We start from the raw sequence: 14,450 nt of genomic DNA, 5'->3' as shown, positions 1-14,450 counted from the left end.
CTATCAAAATTACGGCAGATTTCTCACCAGAGACTATGAAAGCTAGAAGATCCTGGGCAGATGTCATATAGACCTTACAAGAGCACAAATGCCAGCACAGACTACTATAGACAGCAAAACTCTCAATTACCACAGATGGAGAAAACAAGATATTCCATGATAAAACAAAATTTACACAATATCATTCCACAAATACAGCCCTATGAAGGATAATACATGGAAAACACCAACATAAGGAGCAAAACTACACCCCAGAAGAAGCAAGAAATTAATCTTTCTACAAATCCACACAAACTTAATTCCACCTCTTACAACAAAAACAACAGGAAATAAAAATTTCAATTTCTTAACATCTTAATTTGAAAATTAATATTACCAACATATCCTAATCAATTGAAATCCAAAAATATGAGGAATTAGAAATTTGTTGACAGTACTCCAATAGTCTCTCTAATTTGGTAATTGGAGAAATAGGTCCAATATTGTACAATCCATATATACTTTCTGCTTGTTTGTATGTGATAGTGTCTTGCTGTGTACCACATAATGGTCTTGAAATCATGCTTCTCCTATCTCAATCTCTCTGAGTAGTATTGTTTATTTCATGCTTTTACAGTATAGTATGGTTTTGAGAACAGCTTACATGTTTCAAAAGTATTTATAGAGCCAAAAGAAACATAGATAATTAACTTGGAAGGTGGCTTGTAAGAGAACAACAAAGAGTGAGACTGAATGCTTTGCTTGATGTATGTAACTATTTGAAGAAGAGTGCTTTATTTTGTTTTGTTTTGTTTTTCAAGATAGGGTTTCTCTGTATAGCCCTGGCTGTCTTGGAACTCACTCTGTAGACCAGGCTGCCCTCGAACTCAGAAACCTGCCTGTCTCTGCCCCCAAGTGCTGGATTAAAGGTATGTGCCACTACTGCCCAGCCTGAAGAGTACTTTATAAGTTACTTTTTCTCTGAGATGAATGCTTTTCCAAATTATCACAGCCAATGAACTACATTCTTACAATCACCTAATGTCTCTGCCACCCTCCAAGCAGAACCATTGTTCATTGAAACAGTTGGTGAATGACTCTATGGATAGACAATCTTAATACATACAGCATTTCTTAAATGAATGTAACCTGCTCTCTGTGGGCTGAGAATAAAGTCACTCACTCAAGTCAAATAGCTTTGACCATAAGAGGATGTCTGTATCCAAAAAATCACGCCTACAATTCATTCCTTGACACAGCAAAACTGTCAACTCTCAGCTTAGCTAAGATGGAAGTAAAATCCTTTGGTGATGTGAAAGTCATTGGACTACAGCCTTATTACAATGAACTCCAATGTCTAAAAATTGTTCTTATTTTGGGCTTGTACCACAGTAAAAGCCAAGGTTTTAAGCTCTACTAAATACAAAACAAACAAACAAAGATCAGACTTTATCTATTTATGTTCATTTAAAAAATACTAGTAGTGATGTATTATTTTGAAATATACAGTTAATTTTTTTGGAGTTATTTAAAATTTATATTGACAAAAACATGTATTTTCAGTATTGCTACAGACAAGCATCTACATAAACTGTTCGATTGACTGTTGTTTTATATCAAACAACTTTTTTTAATGATTTATTTTATTTTATTTTATGTGTATGAATACACTGTAGCTGTACAGATGGCCGTGAGCTATCATGTGTGTGGCTGCTGGGAACTGAACTCAGGACCTCTGCCAGCCCTGCTCTCTCCGGTGCAATTTACTGTAGCTGTCTTCAGACATACCAGAAGAGGGCGGCCCACACCAGAAGAAGGCATTCAATCTCATTACGGATGGTTGTGAGCCACCATGTGGTTGCTGGGATCCGAACTCAGGACCTTTGGAAGAGGAGTCAGTGGTCTTACCTGCTGAGCCATCTCGCCAGCCCCTCAAACAACTTTTATAATACACATTTTTTAAGTAAATAGAATTAAATCTTACTTTAAGTAAATAGAATTAAATCACATTCTTGTTTCCCTTTTGTACCCCAACTCCTCCCAGGGACCCTCCTTTAATACCTACAATATCTTTTTTTGTCATATTCCTTAAAATTTATAAAATAATATAACAATAAAAATGAGTATTATAAAAGTTTTTTGATATAAAACGAAAATGAATTTAACAGTGTTATGTAGATGCTTTTCTACAGCAATATTAAAAATACATATGTTTTTCTCAATATACATTTTAAATACCTCCAAACATATTAACTGTATATTTCAAAATAATCTATCATTACTACTATTTTCTTAAATGAATATAAATATATAAATTCTTTTTGTTTGTTTGTTTGTTTGTTTTGTATTTAGTAGAGTTTAAAATCTTGGCTCTTACTGTGGTACAAACCCAAAACAAAAACAATTTTTAGACGTTGTATTTCATTGTAATAAGGCTGTACTTCAATGACCCTCACATCACCAAAGGATTTTACCTCCACCGTAGCTAAGCTGAAAGTTGACAGTTCTGCTGTGCCAAGGAATGAATTGTAGACACAATTTTTGGATGCAGACTTCCTGCAATGGTCAAAGGTATTTGACTTGAGTGAATGAATTTATTCTCAGCTCACAGAGAACACATTACATTCATTTAAGAAATGGTGTGTGTATTAAGATGGTCTATCCATGAAGTCATTCACCAACTGCTTCAATGAACAATGGTTCTGCTTGGAGTGTGGCACAGACATTAGGTGAGAGTAAGAATTTAGTTCATTAGCTGTGATAATTCAGAAAAGCATTCATCTCAGGGAAAAAGTAACTTATAAAGTCCTCTTCTTCAAACTTGATATACAAATGTCAAGGAAAGCATTCAGTCTCACTTGTTGTTGTTCTCTTATAAGCCCCCTCCCAATTTAATTGTCTATGTTTTGGGAGGGGGTGTATATGAATACTTTTGAAGTATGTAAGCTGTTCTCAAAACCATAGTATACTGTAAAAACATGAAATAAACAATACTACTAATAGAGAGGCTGAGACAGGAGAAGCAAGATTTCAAAACCCTTATGTGTACACAGCAAGACACTGTCATGAACAAACAAGCAGAAAGTGTATATGGATTGTACAATATTGGACCTATTTCTCCAATTACCAAATTAGAGAGACCATTGGATGACAACAAATTTCTAATTCCTCATATTTTTGGATTTCAATTGATTAGGATATGTTGGTAATATTGATTTTCATATTAAGATATTAAGAATAAATAATTGTTACTTCCTGTTGTTGTGGTTGTAAGAGGTGCAATTAGGTTTGTGTGGATTTGTAGAAAAATTACTTTCTTGCTTCTTCTAGGGTGTAGTTTTGCTCCTTATGTTGGTGTTTTCTGTGTATTATCCTTTGTAGGGCTGGATTTGTGGAAAGATATTGTGTAAATTTTGTTTTGTCATGGAATATCTTGTTTTCTCCATCTGTGGTAATTGAGAGTTTTGCTGGATATAGTAGGCTGGGCTGGCTTTTGTGTTCTCTTAGGGTCTGTATGACACTTGCCCAGGATCTTCTAGCTTTCATAGTCTCTGGTGAGAAATCTGCCATAATTCTGATAGGCCTGCCTTTATATGTTACTTGCCTTTTTTCCCTTACTGCTTTTAAAATTCTTTGTTTAGTGCATTTGGTGTTTTGATTATTATGTGACAGGAGGAATTTCTTTCTGGTCCAGTCTATTTGGAGTTCTATAGGCTTCTTGTATGTTCATGGGCATCTCTTTCTTTAGGTTAGGGAAGTTTTTCTTCTATACTTTTGTTGAAGATATTTCCTGACTCATTACCTTGGGAGTCTTCACTCTCTTATATGCTTATTATCATTAGGTTTGGTCTTCTCATTGCATCCTGGATTTCCTGTAGGAGCTTTTTGCTTTTTGCATTTTCTTTGACTGTCGTATCAGTGTTTTCTATGGTGTCTTCTGTCCCTGAGATTCTCCCTTCTATCTCTTGAATTCTGTTAGTGATGCTTGCATCTTTGACTCTTCATTTCTTTCCTAGGTTTTCTAACTTCAGGGTTGCCTCTGTTTCTGATGGCTTTATTATTTCTATTCTTATTTTTAGATTCTAGATGGTTTTGCTCGTTTCCTTCACCTGTTTGATTGTGTTTTCCTGTAGTTCTTTAAGAGATTTTTGTGTTTCCACTTGAAGGGCTTGTAGCTGTTTACCTGTGTTCTCCTGTATTTCTTTGAGGGTGCTATTTATGTCTTTCTTAAAGTCCTCTATAATCATCATGAGAGGTCATTTTATATCTGAATCTTGCTTTTGCGGTGTGATGGTGTGTCCAGCACTTGCTATGGTGGGAGAATTGGGTTCTGATGATGGCAAGTAACCTTGGTTTGTGTTGCTTATATTCTTACACTTGCCCCACATCATCTGCTTATCTCAAGTGCTTCCTGTCCAGCTAAATCTGACTGGAGCCTATCCTTCCTGTGATCCTGGTTGTGCCAGAACCCCTCAGAGTCAAGCTGTCTCTGTGATCCTGTGATTCTGGGATCCTGTGATCCTGGGCTTGTTAGAGAACCTGGGAGTGGAGCTACCTCTGGGTGTTTTGGGACTGGCTGCAGAGTTTGTGCCCAAGATCTGCTAAGGGCACCAGCCTAGACAGACCAGAACGAACCTGAGCCACTGAGCTGGTGGAGTTCCTGTAAGCCTGGTCCCGCTGGTCCCAGTTTCTCCCGGGGTTGGGACAGATGTTGTGTCCTCCTCTGCTCTGATCCTGGGCTTGTTAGAGTGCCTGAGAATGGAGCTTCCCATGGGGGTTGTGGGACTGGCTGTGGAGCTTGTGTCCAAGGTCTGCTCAGGGCACCAGCACAGACAGACCAGAAGGAACCTGAGCCACTGGGCTGGTGGAGTTCCTGAGTTCCTGGTCCAGCTTGTCCTAGTTACTCGCAATGCGGGGTGATAAAATACACATTTTATTGTTATAATATTTTTAAAATTTTAAAGAATATAATAAAAAAATGTATTGTTGATATTGAAGGGGAGGAATCTGGGAGGAGTTGTGGTGCAAAAGGGAAACAAGAATGTGATTTAATTCTATTTACTTAAAATGTTTTTAAATGCTAACAAATTCAGACAAATTGAAATTATGTATCTTTTCTCATCATAATACAATGAAACTTAAATCAATCAATCAATCAATAAAAAAATAAGGCTGCTTTTAAAAAAATACATTGAGCTTGACAGTGATGGGACATACTTTAATCCCAACACTTTGGAGGCGAAGGCAGGCAGATTTATGGGTTCAAGGCCAGCCTCATCTATAGAGTGAGTTCCAGGAGAGCCAGGACTACACAGAGAAACCCTCTCTCAAAAAAAAAAAAAACGAAAAATGAAGAAAGAAAAATAAAGAAAGAAGGAAAGAAAGAAATGAATACAGATCCAGAACTCTGAGGCTCCAGGTTCTGCTGCTTGCCGGGTTGGAAATCAGCACACTTGTTCAACTACATCTTCACCAGCGTTCTTTTTTTCTATGATTTCCTGCACAGCCTAGGCTTTCCTGTCTGGCACTTGGCTAGGCTGATGTTGGACTCAGAGATAGGCTTGCTTCTGTCACCTGAGTGATAGGATTTGTATTGCTCAAGGTTCTCTAGAATCACAGAATTTACAAAATGCTGTATCTGGAATGACACATAGCCTGCAGTTGAACTAACCCAACATTGGACAGCTGTGAGTGGAAATATCAAAAATTTAGTTGTTTCTCAGTCCCAGGAAGGTGGGTGTTTCATCTGGTCATCTGTATAAGATGGAATCCTGAAGAACTAGGATCCAAGAGATGTGCTGGCATTAAAGGTGTGAGCCTTTCATGGTCCTAAGATTTTCACACCCACTATGCCTCCCAACCATGATCAAAGCCTGTGTCTTTCAGTCTCAAGATCTGGATCACAGGTATGTCCTCCAAATCAGCAATGTCTTTCATTCCAGATATTGTAAGGTTGACAACTGAGAATACCCATCACAGGATTAAAACCAGAACTACCATACTTGAACACAAACAGCTCATGAATTCCTTTCTGCAACATGGAAGTGTAGCTGAGTGAGGTCGACTTGGAGGTCACCACTCCCTTTATTCCTCTTATTAATCTGTTTATCTCCTTAAACATAGGACTTACCCCCTGTACTGACTGGGTTTGTGTGTCAACTTGACACAGGCTGGAGTTATCACAGAGAAGGGAGCTTCAGCTGGGGAAGTGCCTCCATGAGACCCAGCTGTGGGGCATTTTCTCAATTAATGATCAAGGGGGTAGGGGTCCTTGTGGGTGGTGCCATCCCTGGCTGGAAGTCTTGGGTTCTGTAAGAGAGCAGGCTGAAAAACCAGGGGAAGCAAGCCAGTAAGGAACATCACTCCATGGCCTCTGCATCAGGTCCTGCTTCCTGACCTGCTTGAGTTCAAGTCCTGACTTCCTTTGGTGATAAACACCAATGCAGTAGTAAGCTGAATAAACCCTTTCCTCCCCAACTTGCTTCTTAGTCATGATGTTTCTGCAGGGATAGGAACCCTGACTAAGACACCTCCCAATCCACTCCTTGGTGTCCCCATTGTCAATAATGTGCCCTCTTCTTGTTTTTCCTTTTTCAGCTTGCTTCTTTTTACCCAATTAAAATTTCATAAAAGAAGAAAGAAGAGTAGCAACCACACAGCACAGACTATACTAGGCTGTTTTAAGATTTCCTCTCATAATGCAATTAATTTAAATCTCTTCACTTGGCCTTAGGCAATTCTCCCAATGGAGCCAAAAACAAACACTTTCTTTGTCAAACTATTACAGGAATGACCTCTAGGCAACACAATAATGTTCTAGTTGTCTGAGGACCCTTGGGTCACGCCAGAACAGTTCAAATCACCCACAGCTCCACTATTTTCCATGTGCCTATTACTATGGGGTGTTAAGCAGCTTTTAGCCATGCCAATTCTTTCCTAATACAATATTCTAAAGTCCAAAGGCCTCCTAATAGAAATATGGCCAGGCCTATCACAGCAATAGGCAGTCACTGGTACCAATTTCTGTCTAAGGTAGGGTTTGTACTTCTGTGAGGAAACAATATAACTGAGGCACCTGTGAAAAAGCAAGAGATTTAATTGGGGTTGGCTTCCATCTACTCCATTATTGTCATGGTGGAAATCAGGGTACCACACAGACAGACATGTTACTGAAGAAGGAGCTGTGAGTTCTGCATCTTGATCCCCAGACAGTAAAAAGGAACTGGGTGCAGCATGTCGCATAGCTTGAGCATAGGAGAGCTCAAAGTCCAGTCTGCTCCCTACTTTCTCCAACAGGGCCCCATATATCCCAAAGGACCACAGCCCCGAATAGTGCCATTCCCGATGGGCCAAGCATACGAATGTCAGTCTCTGGGGGCTTTCCCTATTCAAACCACCACAGCCCATGTTCAAGATCATCATTTATGTTGTCCCTCCATTTTCTATTCATGAAAGTAAAAGCAGTAGCAATGCCTTCGATCATATCTGAAAGAGTGGTTGCTAACCTTCCTAATTCTCCAGCCTTTCAGTTCAATTCCTCAGGTGTGTTGGAAGCCACAAACATAAAATTGTTTTCCTTGATATTTCATAACAGTAATGATCCTAATATTTTAAGATCATAATGCAAATATCTGATATGTTTGATGATCTTCAGCAAACACTTTAGAACTTGCATTAACTCCAAATGGATCACAACCCCAAAATAGACAACCCTGTTCTAAGCTCAGTCAGAGAATGAACTTCCCAGTGAGGATGATTCCAAGTAGGCAATATAGAACGTCCATCTTTTGTGGCCTTCATATAGACCTATAGGAGAAGATGTGTCCCAGACAATAGCCTGGTTTTTCCACCTCTAAAGATGGGGTAAAGCTGTATTTTCCCACCTCAGAGAACTAGATCAGAAGTAGAATTTCCTGCTCCAAGTGATTATGCTAAACTCCTCAGAAGGGTGCCTAGACATTTGAGACTTTACTTAATTCTAGATGTAGTCAAGTTTAAGGCAATCACAATGTTAACCTGACTGGCAATTCTATCACCTCAGGTCAGGATTGATTTCCAAAATAAACAGTAGCAAGATCTTAATTAGACCTAAACTGATGAAACATTCCTAGGTAAAATGGTAAATGCAATATACTTGTGTGTGTGTGTGTGTGTATGTGTATATACAGTATATATAAAGCAGGTCACGATTAGAGCTAACATAACAAACCTCTTCCACCAGGATGAAAGAGCTGCTGAGCTGGGGTATGGGAACTAGAGTTTACCCTAGTGGAAGGGGAGCCTCAGAGTCAGAAGTCTTATGAATATACAGGGTAGACAGCAAGTACCAGGTCCCCCAAAAAGTAACCTCACCATTAAGTACCAGAGCCCCTGTGCTGTACACTTATGTCCTCCACTGAAGTGACAAGAACTAAACATGAGAAGAGAGTTACCTCACAGAAATTTAATTTCACAATTTCCTTTCCAATAAGATAGAGAAATTGAGTATTCATACAGTGCTGTATGATTATGAGGTTTTCAGAAGAAGAAAAAGTCTCCAGGTATCTTCACTGAGAACTTGAGCCATCATGAGAAGTTGGACGCGGCATCTGAAGGTTGGCATGTCCAGGGAGGGAGGCAGGAAGTTCGTGTGGAACTCTCAATGGATAGGCGGCATTCCAGGCTTCCCATCTGGGAAGCAGTGAATCCTGACTGGACAGCAGTGATGGATTCCCATGAAGCTGTGCAGAAGATGCAGACATGCCATAATCCCAGGGCTGGTATACTGGAGATGGCATCACCATTGGAGGTTGAGGGCTCATGGAAGGCAGGGGGTAACCAGACCAATCATACACAACACCTGAGAGGAGAAGAAAGAGAAAGAGCTTAAACATGGCATCCTGACTCTCCCTGAGTCACTGTAAGTAATTGACTGGTCTCTGGGTCAGACTCAACTGTGAACAAGTCCCAATTAAATTGCCTTCAGGTGACACAGCAAGTTAGACATTAGAGGACATTAGAGCAACACAATCCTGTGGGAATGGGGCTTCACTCCATAGTCTGCTCAGCTCTATCCTCAGGAAGGCCAGGCCAGCTGATGCCACTGTTTACAGTCCCTGAAGTGTCTATGCAGAAGAGACTCACCTGGAACATAGCCTCCCTGACATTTGGGACCCAAGATCCTGTACAGGGCCTCGGCATAGGGAGAAAACAAGGGTTCCGTCTTTGGTCTCTCATTAATGAGAGTCTCATGCAGATGCTTCAGGGTCCACATCAGGTCCAAACAGCTTTCTCTGGACTTGTTCAGGCCCATCTCATAGAGACGCTCGCAAACAAGACCAGCCTTTTCCTCCATCTTCTTGCCTTGGTGGCCGATTTCCTGTTCAACCACTTCCCACTTCTGCAGGAAGCTCCTGATTTCAAGGTCAGTCCATGGGCTTAAGGGAGGACCTGCAGAGAGAGAGGGATGGGATGAGGATGTCAGACGTCACACACATGTACATGGCAACTCTTCTCAGGGACTCTTCCCACACATTGAACTGCCAAAAATGGGCTCGTTCTGTTTTCAAGAGCTTAGGAACAGGGATTTCACTCTCAATACCTGAGGACCTTCGGCCTTCCTGCATCGGTCTCCTACTACTGGCTTCTTGGCTAGTTCTCTCACTTTGGACTTGGCCGTCATCTCTCTGTGCAGAAATGAATAAATTAAACATTAAAACAGGTTTCAAGCAACAGGAATCCCTGTCTCCTAGCTGTGAATGGACTCAGGAAACAGCCTCCTGATGCATAAGCTAAGCCATTGACTCTTACTCCCTCATCCCCAGGGGTTGGTCCATTTTCATCTAATGGGAAAGCTGGCCTGGGAATTTAAACGAAGGAAAATCTAGAGTGAACAGGCCAGGTGCCCTTGATCCAGTGGAAGGTAAGACACCAAAACAACTCTCCTTAGAGAAGACCACAGCCACTCACTCTGTCCAGTTCACCTTCTCCCCATTTTATGCAGAAGAAAAATAAATCCCTTTCAAAACCTCCTAATAAATTCCAGATGTGCTTCAAACATAAAGTATCAGACAAATTGTGTGAACTATACTTTTCCAGCCTAGATCACAAAACATGGGTGTCAGGTGACCATAATACCATTCACTCCTAAGAGGTGTACGGATTCTCAGAAATTCAGCATCATTCTTGACTACACAGTTGGTTGTGGGTTAGCCCTGGATAATTAAGATGCTGACCCAATAAACTCAAACCAAGAGACCCAAGGACAAAGTAAATCTTGTTGTTGTACCTCTGAAAATTATAGACTATATTTCAAAGTTATAGTAGTTAACCATGTTTAGCCATATGTTGAGGCAAAAAAATATCCCAGTTCCTGGGCATATACCCAGGAGATTCTCCAACATGAAGTAAGGACGCATGCTCCACTATGTTCATAGCAGCCTTATCTATAATAGCCAGAAGCTGGAAAGAACCCAGATGTCCATCAACAGAGGAATGGATACAGAAAATGTGATATATTTACACTATGGAGGACTACCCAGCTAATAAAAACAATTAATTTATAAAATTCTTAGGGAAATGGATGGATCTGCACGATATCATCCTGAGTAAGGTAAACAAATCACAAAAGAACACACATGGTATGCACTCACTGATAAGTGGATATTAGCCCAGAAGCTAGGAGTTCACAAAATACAATCCACAAAACACAAAAAAACTCAAGAAGGAAGACCAAAGTGTGGATAATTCATTTTTTCTTAGAAGGGGGAACAAAATGTCCATTGAAGGAGATGCAGAGACAAAATGTGGAACAGAGACTGAAGGAAGGACAATCCAGAGACTGCCCCACCTGGTGATCCTTCCCATATACAATCACCAAACCCAAACACTATTGTGGATGCCAGCATGCACTGACTAACAGTAGCCTGATCTAGCTGTCTCCTGAGAGTCTCTGCCAGTGCCCAACTAATACAGAAGTGGAGGCTCACAGCCATCCAATTGACTGAGCACAGGGTCCCCAATGAAGGAGAAAGAGAAAGGACAAAAGGAGCTGAAAGGGTTTCCAGCCACATAAGGAACAACAATATGAACTAAGTAGTACCCCCAGAGCTTCCAAGGACTAAAACACGAACCAAAGAGTACACATGGTGGGACTCATGGCTCCAGCTATATATGTAGCAGAGGATGGGCTAGGCTAGTCAGACATCAATTGGAGGAGAGGCTCTTGGTTTGGGAAGACTCTATGCCCTTCTGTATTGAATGCCAGGGCCAAGAATAGGAGATGGTGGGTTAGTGAGCAGGGGGAGAGGGCAGGAGTAGGAGTTTTCTTCAGAGGGGAAACCAGGAAAGGGGAGAACATTTGTAATGTAAACATAGAAAATATGTAATTAAAAAAAAAATCCCAGCTATCTTCCAGAACAAATGAGTGCATTTCCCCCAACTCACCTGCATTTTCTCTCCTGAGGTTCCTTTGCTGACCACAGTGAGGAAACTAGGGTCTGCTGTGTCCTGGTGTCCACAAGAGTGTGGGGCGTACCAACAGCTCTGCTTACTTCCCAGGACTTCTGCGAGTCTGAGAAATCTGTGCAAATGTGGTCCTTTTAAAGCACTTCAGTTTGATTGAATCCAACCCAACAGACCTGTCTGTATAGGGTGGGTCAGCAATTGTTAATCCAGTGCCTTTAATCCCACCTCACATGCGGAGGAGACATCCAGGGTCAGATCAGGATTTTCTAGGCTACATAGTAAGACCCCACAGTCTCCATTCAAAACTATCAAAGACACTAAGTAACAACTAAGCCAATTAATTTAAGTGCCTTTGATGGGACAGTGTTTATTTAAACAGTGCTGGGCATTCTTCAAACTCACTAAAATTAAGACCAAACTCTGGAGCCAGATACACTGGTATTCCTGACTGTGGCTTCCCCTCTGATGTGCTAGGATGAAAAGTAATGCCCAGAGATAAACCCATTTTCTAAATATCTTCTTAGCTCTCTGAAAAGAGGAAGTCCTGGCTTTCTCTGAAAGAAGGTGGAGATTTTCAGTTGTTCCACCACCATGTCTGCCTGGATGCTGCCATCATTCCTGCCATGATGATATGGGGGTAAACCTCAGAACCCCTATGTCATTCCCAATTAAATGTTGTTGTAGTGGCTATTCCTGGTTGTCAACTTGACTATATCTGGAATGATATCTACAATCCAGAATTAGAAGGCTCAACTGTGGTCCTGATCTGCAGGCTAAGAGATACAAGTTTCCTACCTGAATCTTGACATGGAAATCTTGAGGCATAGTGGCTATGAATCGCAGAAGATTAAGAAAGGAAGATCTACGGGTGGTGGTAGCCCACGCCTTTAATCCCAGCACATGGGAGGCAGAGGCAGGCAGATTTCTGATTTCGAGGCCAGCCTAGTCTACAGAGAGAGTTCCAGGACTGCCAGGGCTACTCAGAGAAACCCTGCCTCAAAAAACAAACAAAAAGATAGGAAGATCTACCAGTTCAAGGTCATCTGGGATTAAAGTTGTGGTGGTACACACCTTTAATCTGGGCCACACATTTTGCTAGAGACTTATGGACCTATGGACCTTGGAAAAAGGAAGGCTCTCTCTGCTTCACCTGCTTGTCTTGTGAGAATGAGCAACTGCTAGATCCTTGGACTTCCATTCACAACTGCTGCTGACCACTGTTGGGAGTTGGACTACAGACTGTAAGTCATCAATAAATTCCTTTACTACATAGAGACTACCGTAAATTCTGTGACTCTAGAGAACCCTGACTAATATAAAGTTGGTTCCCGGAGTGGCTCTAGAGGATGGATCTTTTAAAAATATGGAGTTGGTTTGAGAATCCATCAGCTCCTTCAACTACTGAAATTTCTCCACATTCTCTCCCTCCTGGGAGCTCAGAGAATACTGAAGACCCAGTCACAACTAAATTTCAAGCTTAAAGAAGCTAATGCCCTTAAATATCTTGATGAATTATGGGATTCTGTGTACAAACATTTCTACAAGATGGGGAAGAAACTGGAAAATGATTTTGTTGGCTGGTTGCTCTTAGCATCTCAGGGAAAAAACAATGAAGGAAAAGAGGGAGTTGTGTGATAAAATCGCACAGCTCCAGACACAAGTAAACGATCTAAAAGTTGCTAAGTGTGTCCTTGAAGAGAATCTTCTCTCCAGCAGCCACAGAGCTCAAGTTGCAGAAAATCAAACTGAAGCTCTCATTATCTATTTGGCTGAATTACAGCGAAAATTCAAGTCTCAGCCTCAGAGGGTGTCAGCCGTTAAAATAAGGGCCTTAGCTGGCAAAGAATGGGATCCTATAACTTGAGATGGGGATGTGTGGGAAGACCCCATTGAAGCTGAGAATTTTGAATCTTCAGATTCTCAAGGGTTTGCCCCACCTGAGGAAGTAGTACCCTCAGCCCCACCCCTAGAAATAATGCCTTCCCCACAGAAGGAAGTTAATCCCCCAGAGTCTGATAAACCAGCAGTGACTGAAGGAAATGCCAGACAAGACAATACTAAAGTTTCTCAAGGCCCACCAATAGTTTCTTCTAGACCTATAACCAGACTCAAGGCAAAACAGGCCCCTAGAGGGGAGATAGAAAGTGTAGTACATGAGGAAATTCCATTGACTAGTAAGGAGCTTAATGAGTTTGCTAATTCATTCAAGCAGAAGTCTGGGGAATATGTGTGGGGAATATGTATTTTAAGGGTGTGGGGTAGCCGGGTGGTGGTGGTGCATGCCTTTAATCCCAGCACTTGGAAGGCAGAGGCAGGCAGATTTTTCAGTTCAAGGCCAGCCTGGTCTACAGACTAAGTTCCAGGATAGCCAGGGCTATACAGAGAAACCCTGTCTCGAAAATACAACAACAACAAAAAAAAGGTTTTGGGTAATGGTGGAAGGAACAAAAAACTAGAGTAGGCTGAATTTATTGACATGGGCCCTCTGAGTGGAGATTCTAGGCTTACTATGGAAGCTCACACAGTTAAAAAAGATGTCAAAAGTTTGTTTGAATGGTTGGCTGGAGCGTTTATCAAAACATGGCCTACTGAAAAGGAGTTGGAGATGCCTGGAATCCCTTGGCTTAGTGTTGACGAAGGGATTTTAAGGCTTAGGGCAATTGCAATGCTAGAGTGGATATGATGTGTAAAACCTAATCCTCCACCATGGGATGGCCCAGAAGATGTGCCCTTCACCAGTCCTATAAGACACAAACTGGTACCAGGCGATGGTGGCGCACGCCTTTAATCCCAGCACTTGGGAGTCAGAGGCAGGTAGATCTCTGAGTTCAAGGCCAGCCTGGGCTATACAGAGAAACCCTGTCTCAAATAATCAAAAAAAAAAAAAAAAAAGACGCAAACTGGTGAGAGGGGCACCAGCACATTTGAAGAGTTTTGCTCTTGCCCTTTTCCTTGTGCCAGGTCTTAGGGGTCGGAGATGCTCAATTAGATGAATTAAATTCAATGGGTTTAATTGGGCCCCGAAG

The 14,450-nt window shown here is 41.3% G+C and overlaps 1 protein-coding gene across 2 annotated transcripts; it reads right to left on the bottom strand.

Moving 5' to 3' along the window:
- Positions 1–8,521: 8,521 nt before the first annotated feature.
- On the bottom strand, positions 8,522–11,571 carry LOC116084634. Of its 2 annotated transcripts, XM_031361722.1 has the most exons (4): positions 11,404–11,571; positions 9,560–9,644; positions 9,103–9,408; positions 8,522–8,818 (listed from the first exon to the last, which is right to left on the bottom strand). In XM_031361722.1, exons 1-4 carry the CDS (start codon positions 11,407–11,409, stop codon positions 8,526–8,528), a joined length of 690 nt encoding a protein of 229 aa, XP_031217582.1. In that variant the 5' UTR covers positions 11,410–11,571; the 3' UTR covers positions 8,522–8,525. The 2 variants fall into 2 exon arrangements, with proteins under 2 accessions (XP_031217582.1, XP_031217581.1); XM_031361721.1 differs by lacking the exon at positions 11,404–11,571 and having other exon boundaries at positions 9,560–9,775.
- Positions 11,572–14,450: the final 2,879 nt, after the last annotated feature.

This window comes from Mastomys coucha, unplaced genomic scaffold (assembly GCF_008632895.1).
Source record: "Mastomys coucha isolate ucsf_1 unplaced genomic scaffold, UCSF_Mcou_1 pScaffold9, whole genome shotgun sequence".
Taxonomy (NCBI): domain Eukaryota; kingdom Metazoa; phylum Chordata; class Mammalia; order Rodentia; family Muridae; genus Mastomys; species Mastomys coucha.
The sequence above is the reverse complement of the archived record's forward strand: the minus strand, read 5'-3'. Positions and strand labels throughout refer to the sequence as shown.

What these genes read in the sequence shown, in the direction of transcription:
- LOC116084634 (XM_031361721.1), bottom strand. Translation starts at nt 9,671, where the DNA reads ATGTTTAATTTATTCATTTCTGCACAGAGAGATGACGGCCAAGTCCAA. An exon ending in GGAAGGCCGAAGGTCCTCAG is followed by an intron (nt 9,409 to 9,559) that starts GTATTGAGAGTG and finishes CTCTCTCTGCAG; the next exon opens with GTCCTCCCTTAAGCCCATGG. An exon ending in TCAGGGAGGCTATGTTCCAG is followed by an intron (nt 8,819 to 9,102) that starts GTGAGTCTCTTC and finishes TTCTCCTCTCAG; the next exon opens with GTGTTGTGTATGATTGGTCT.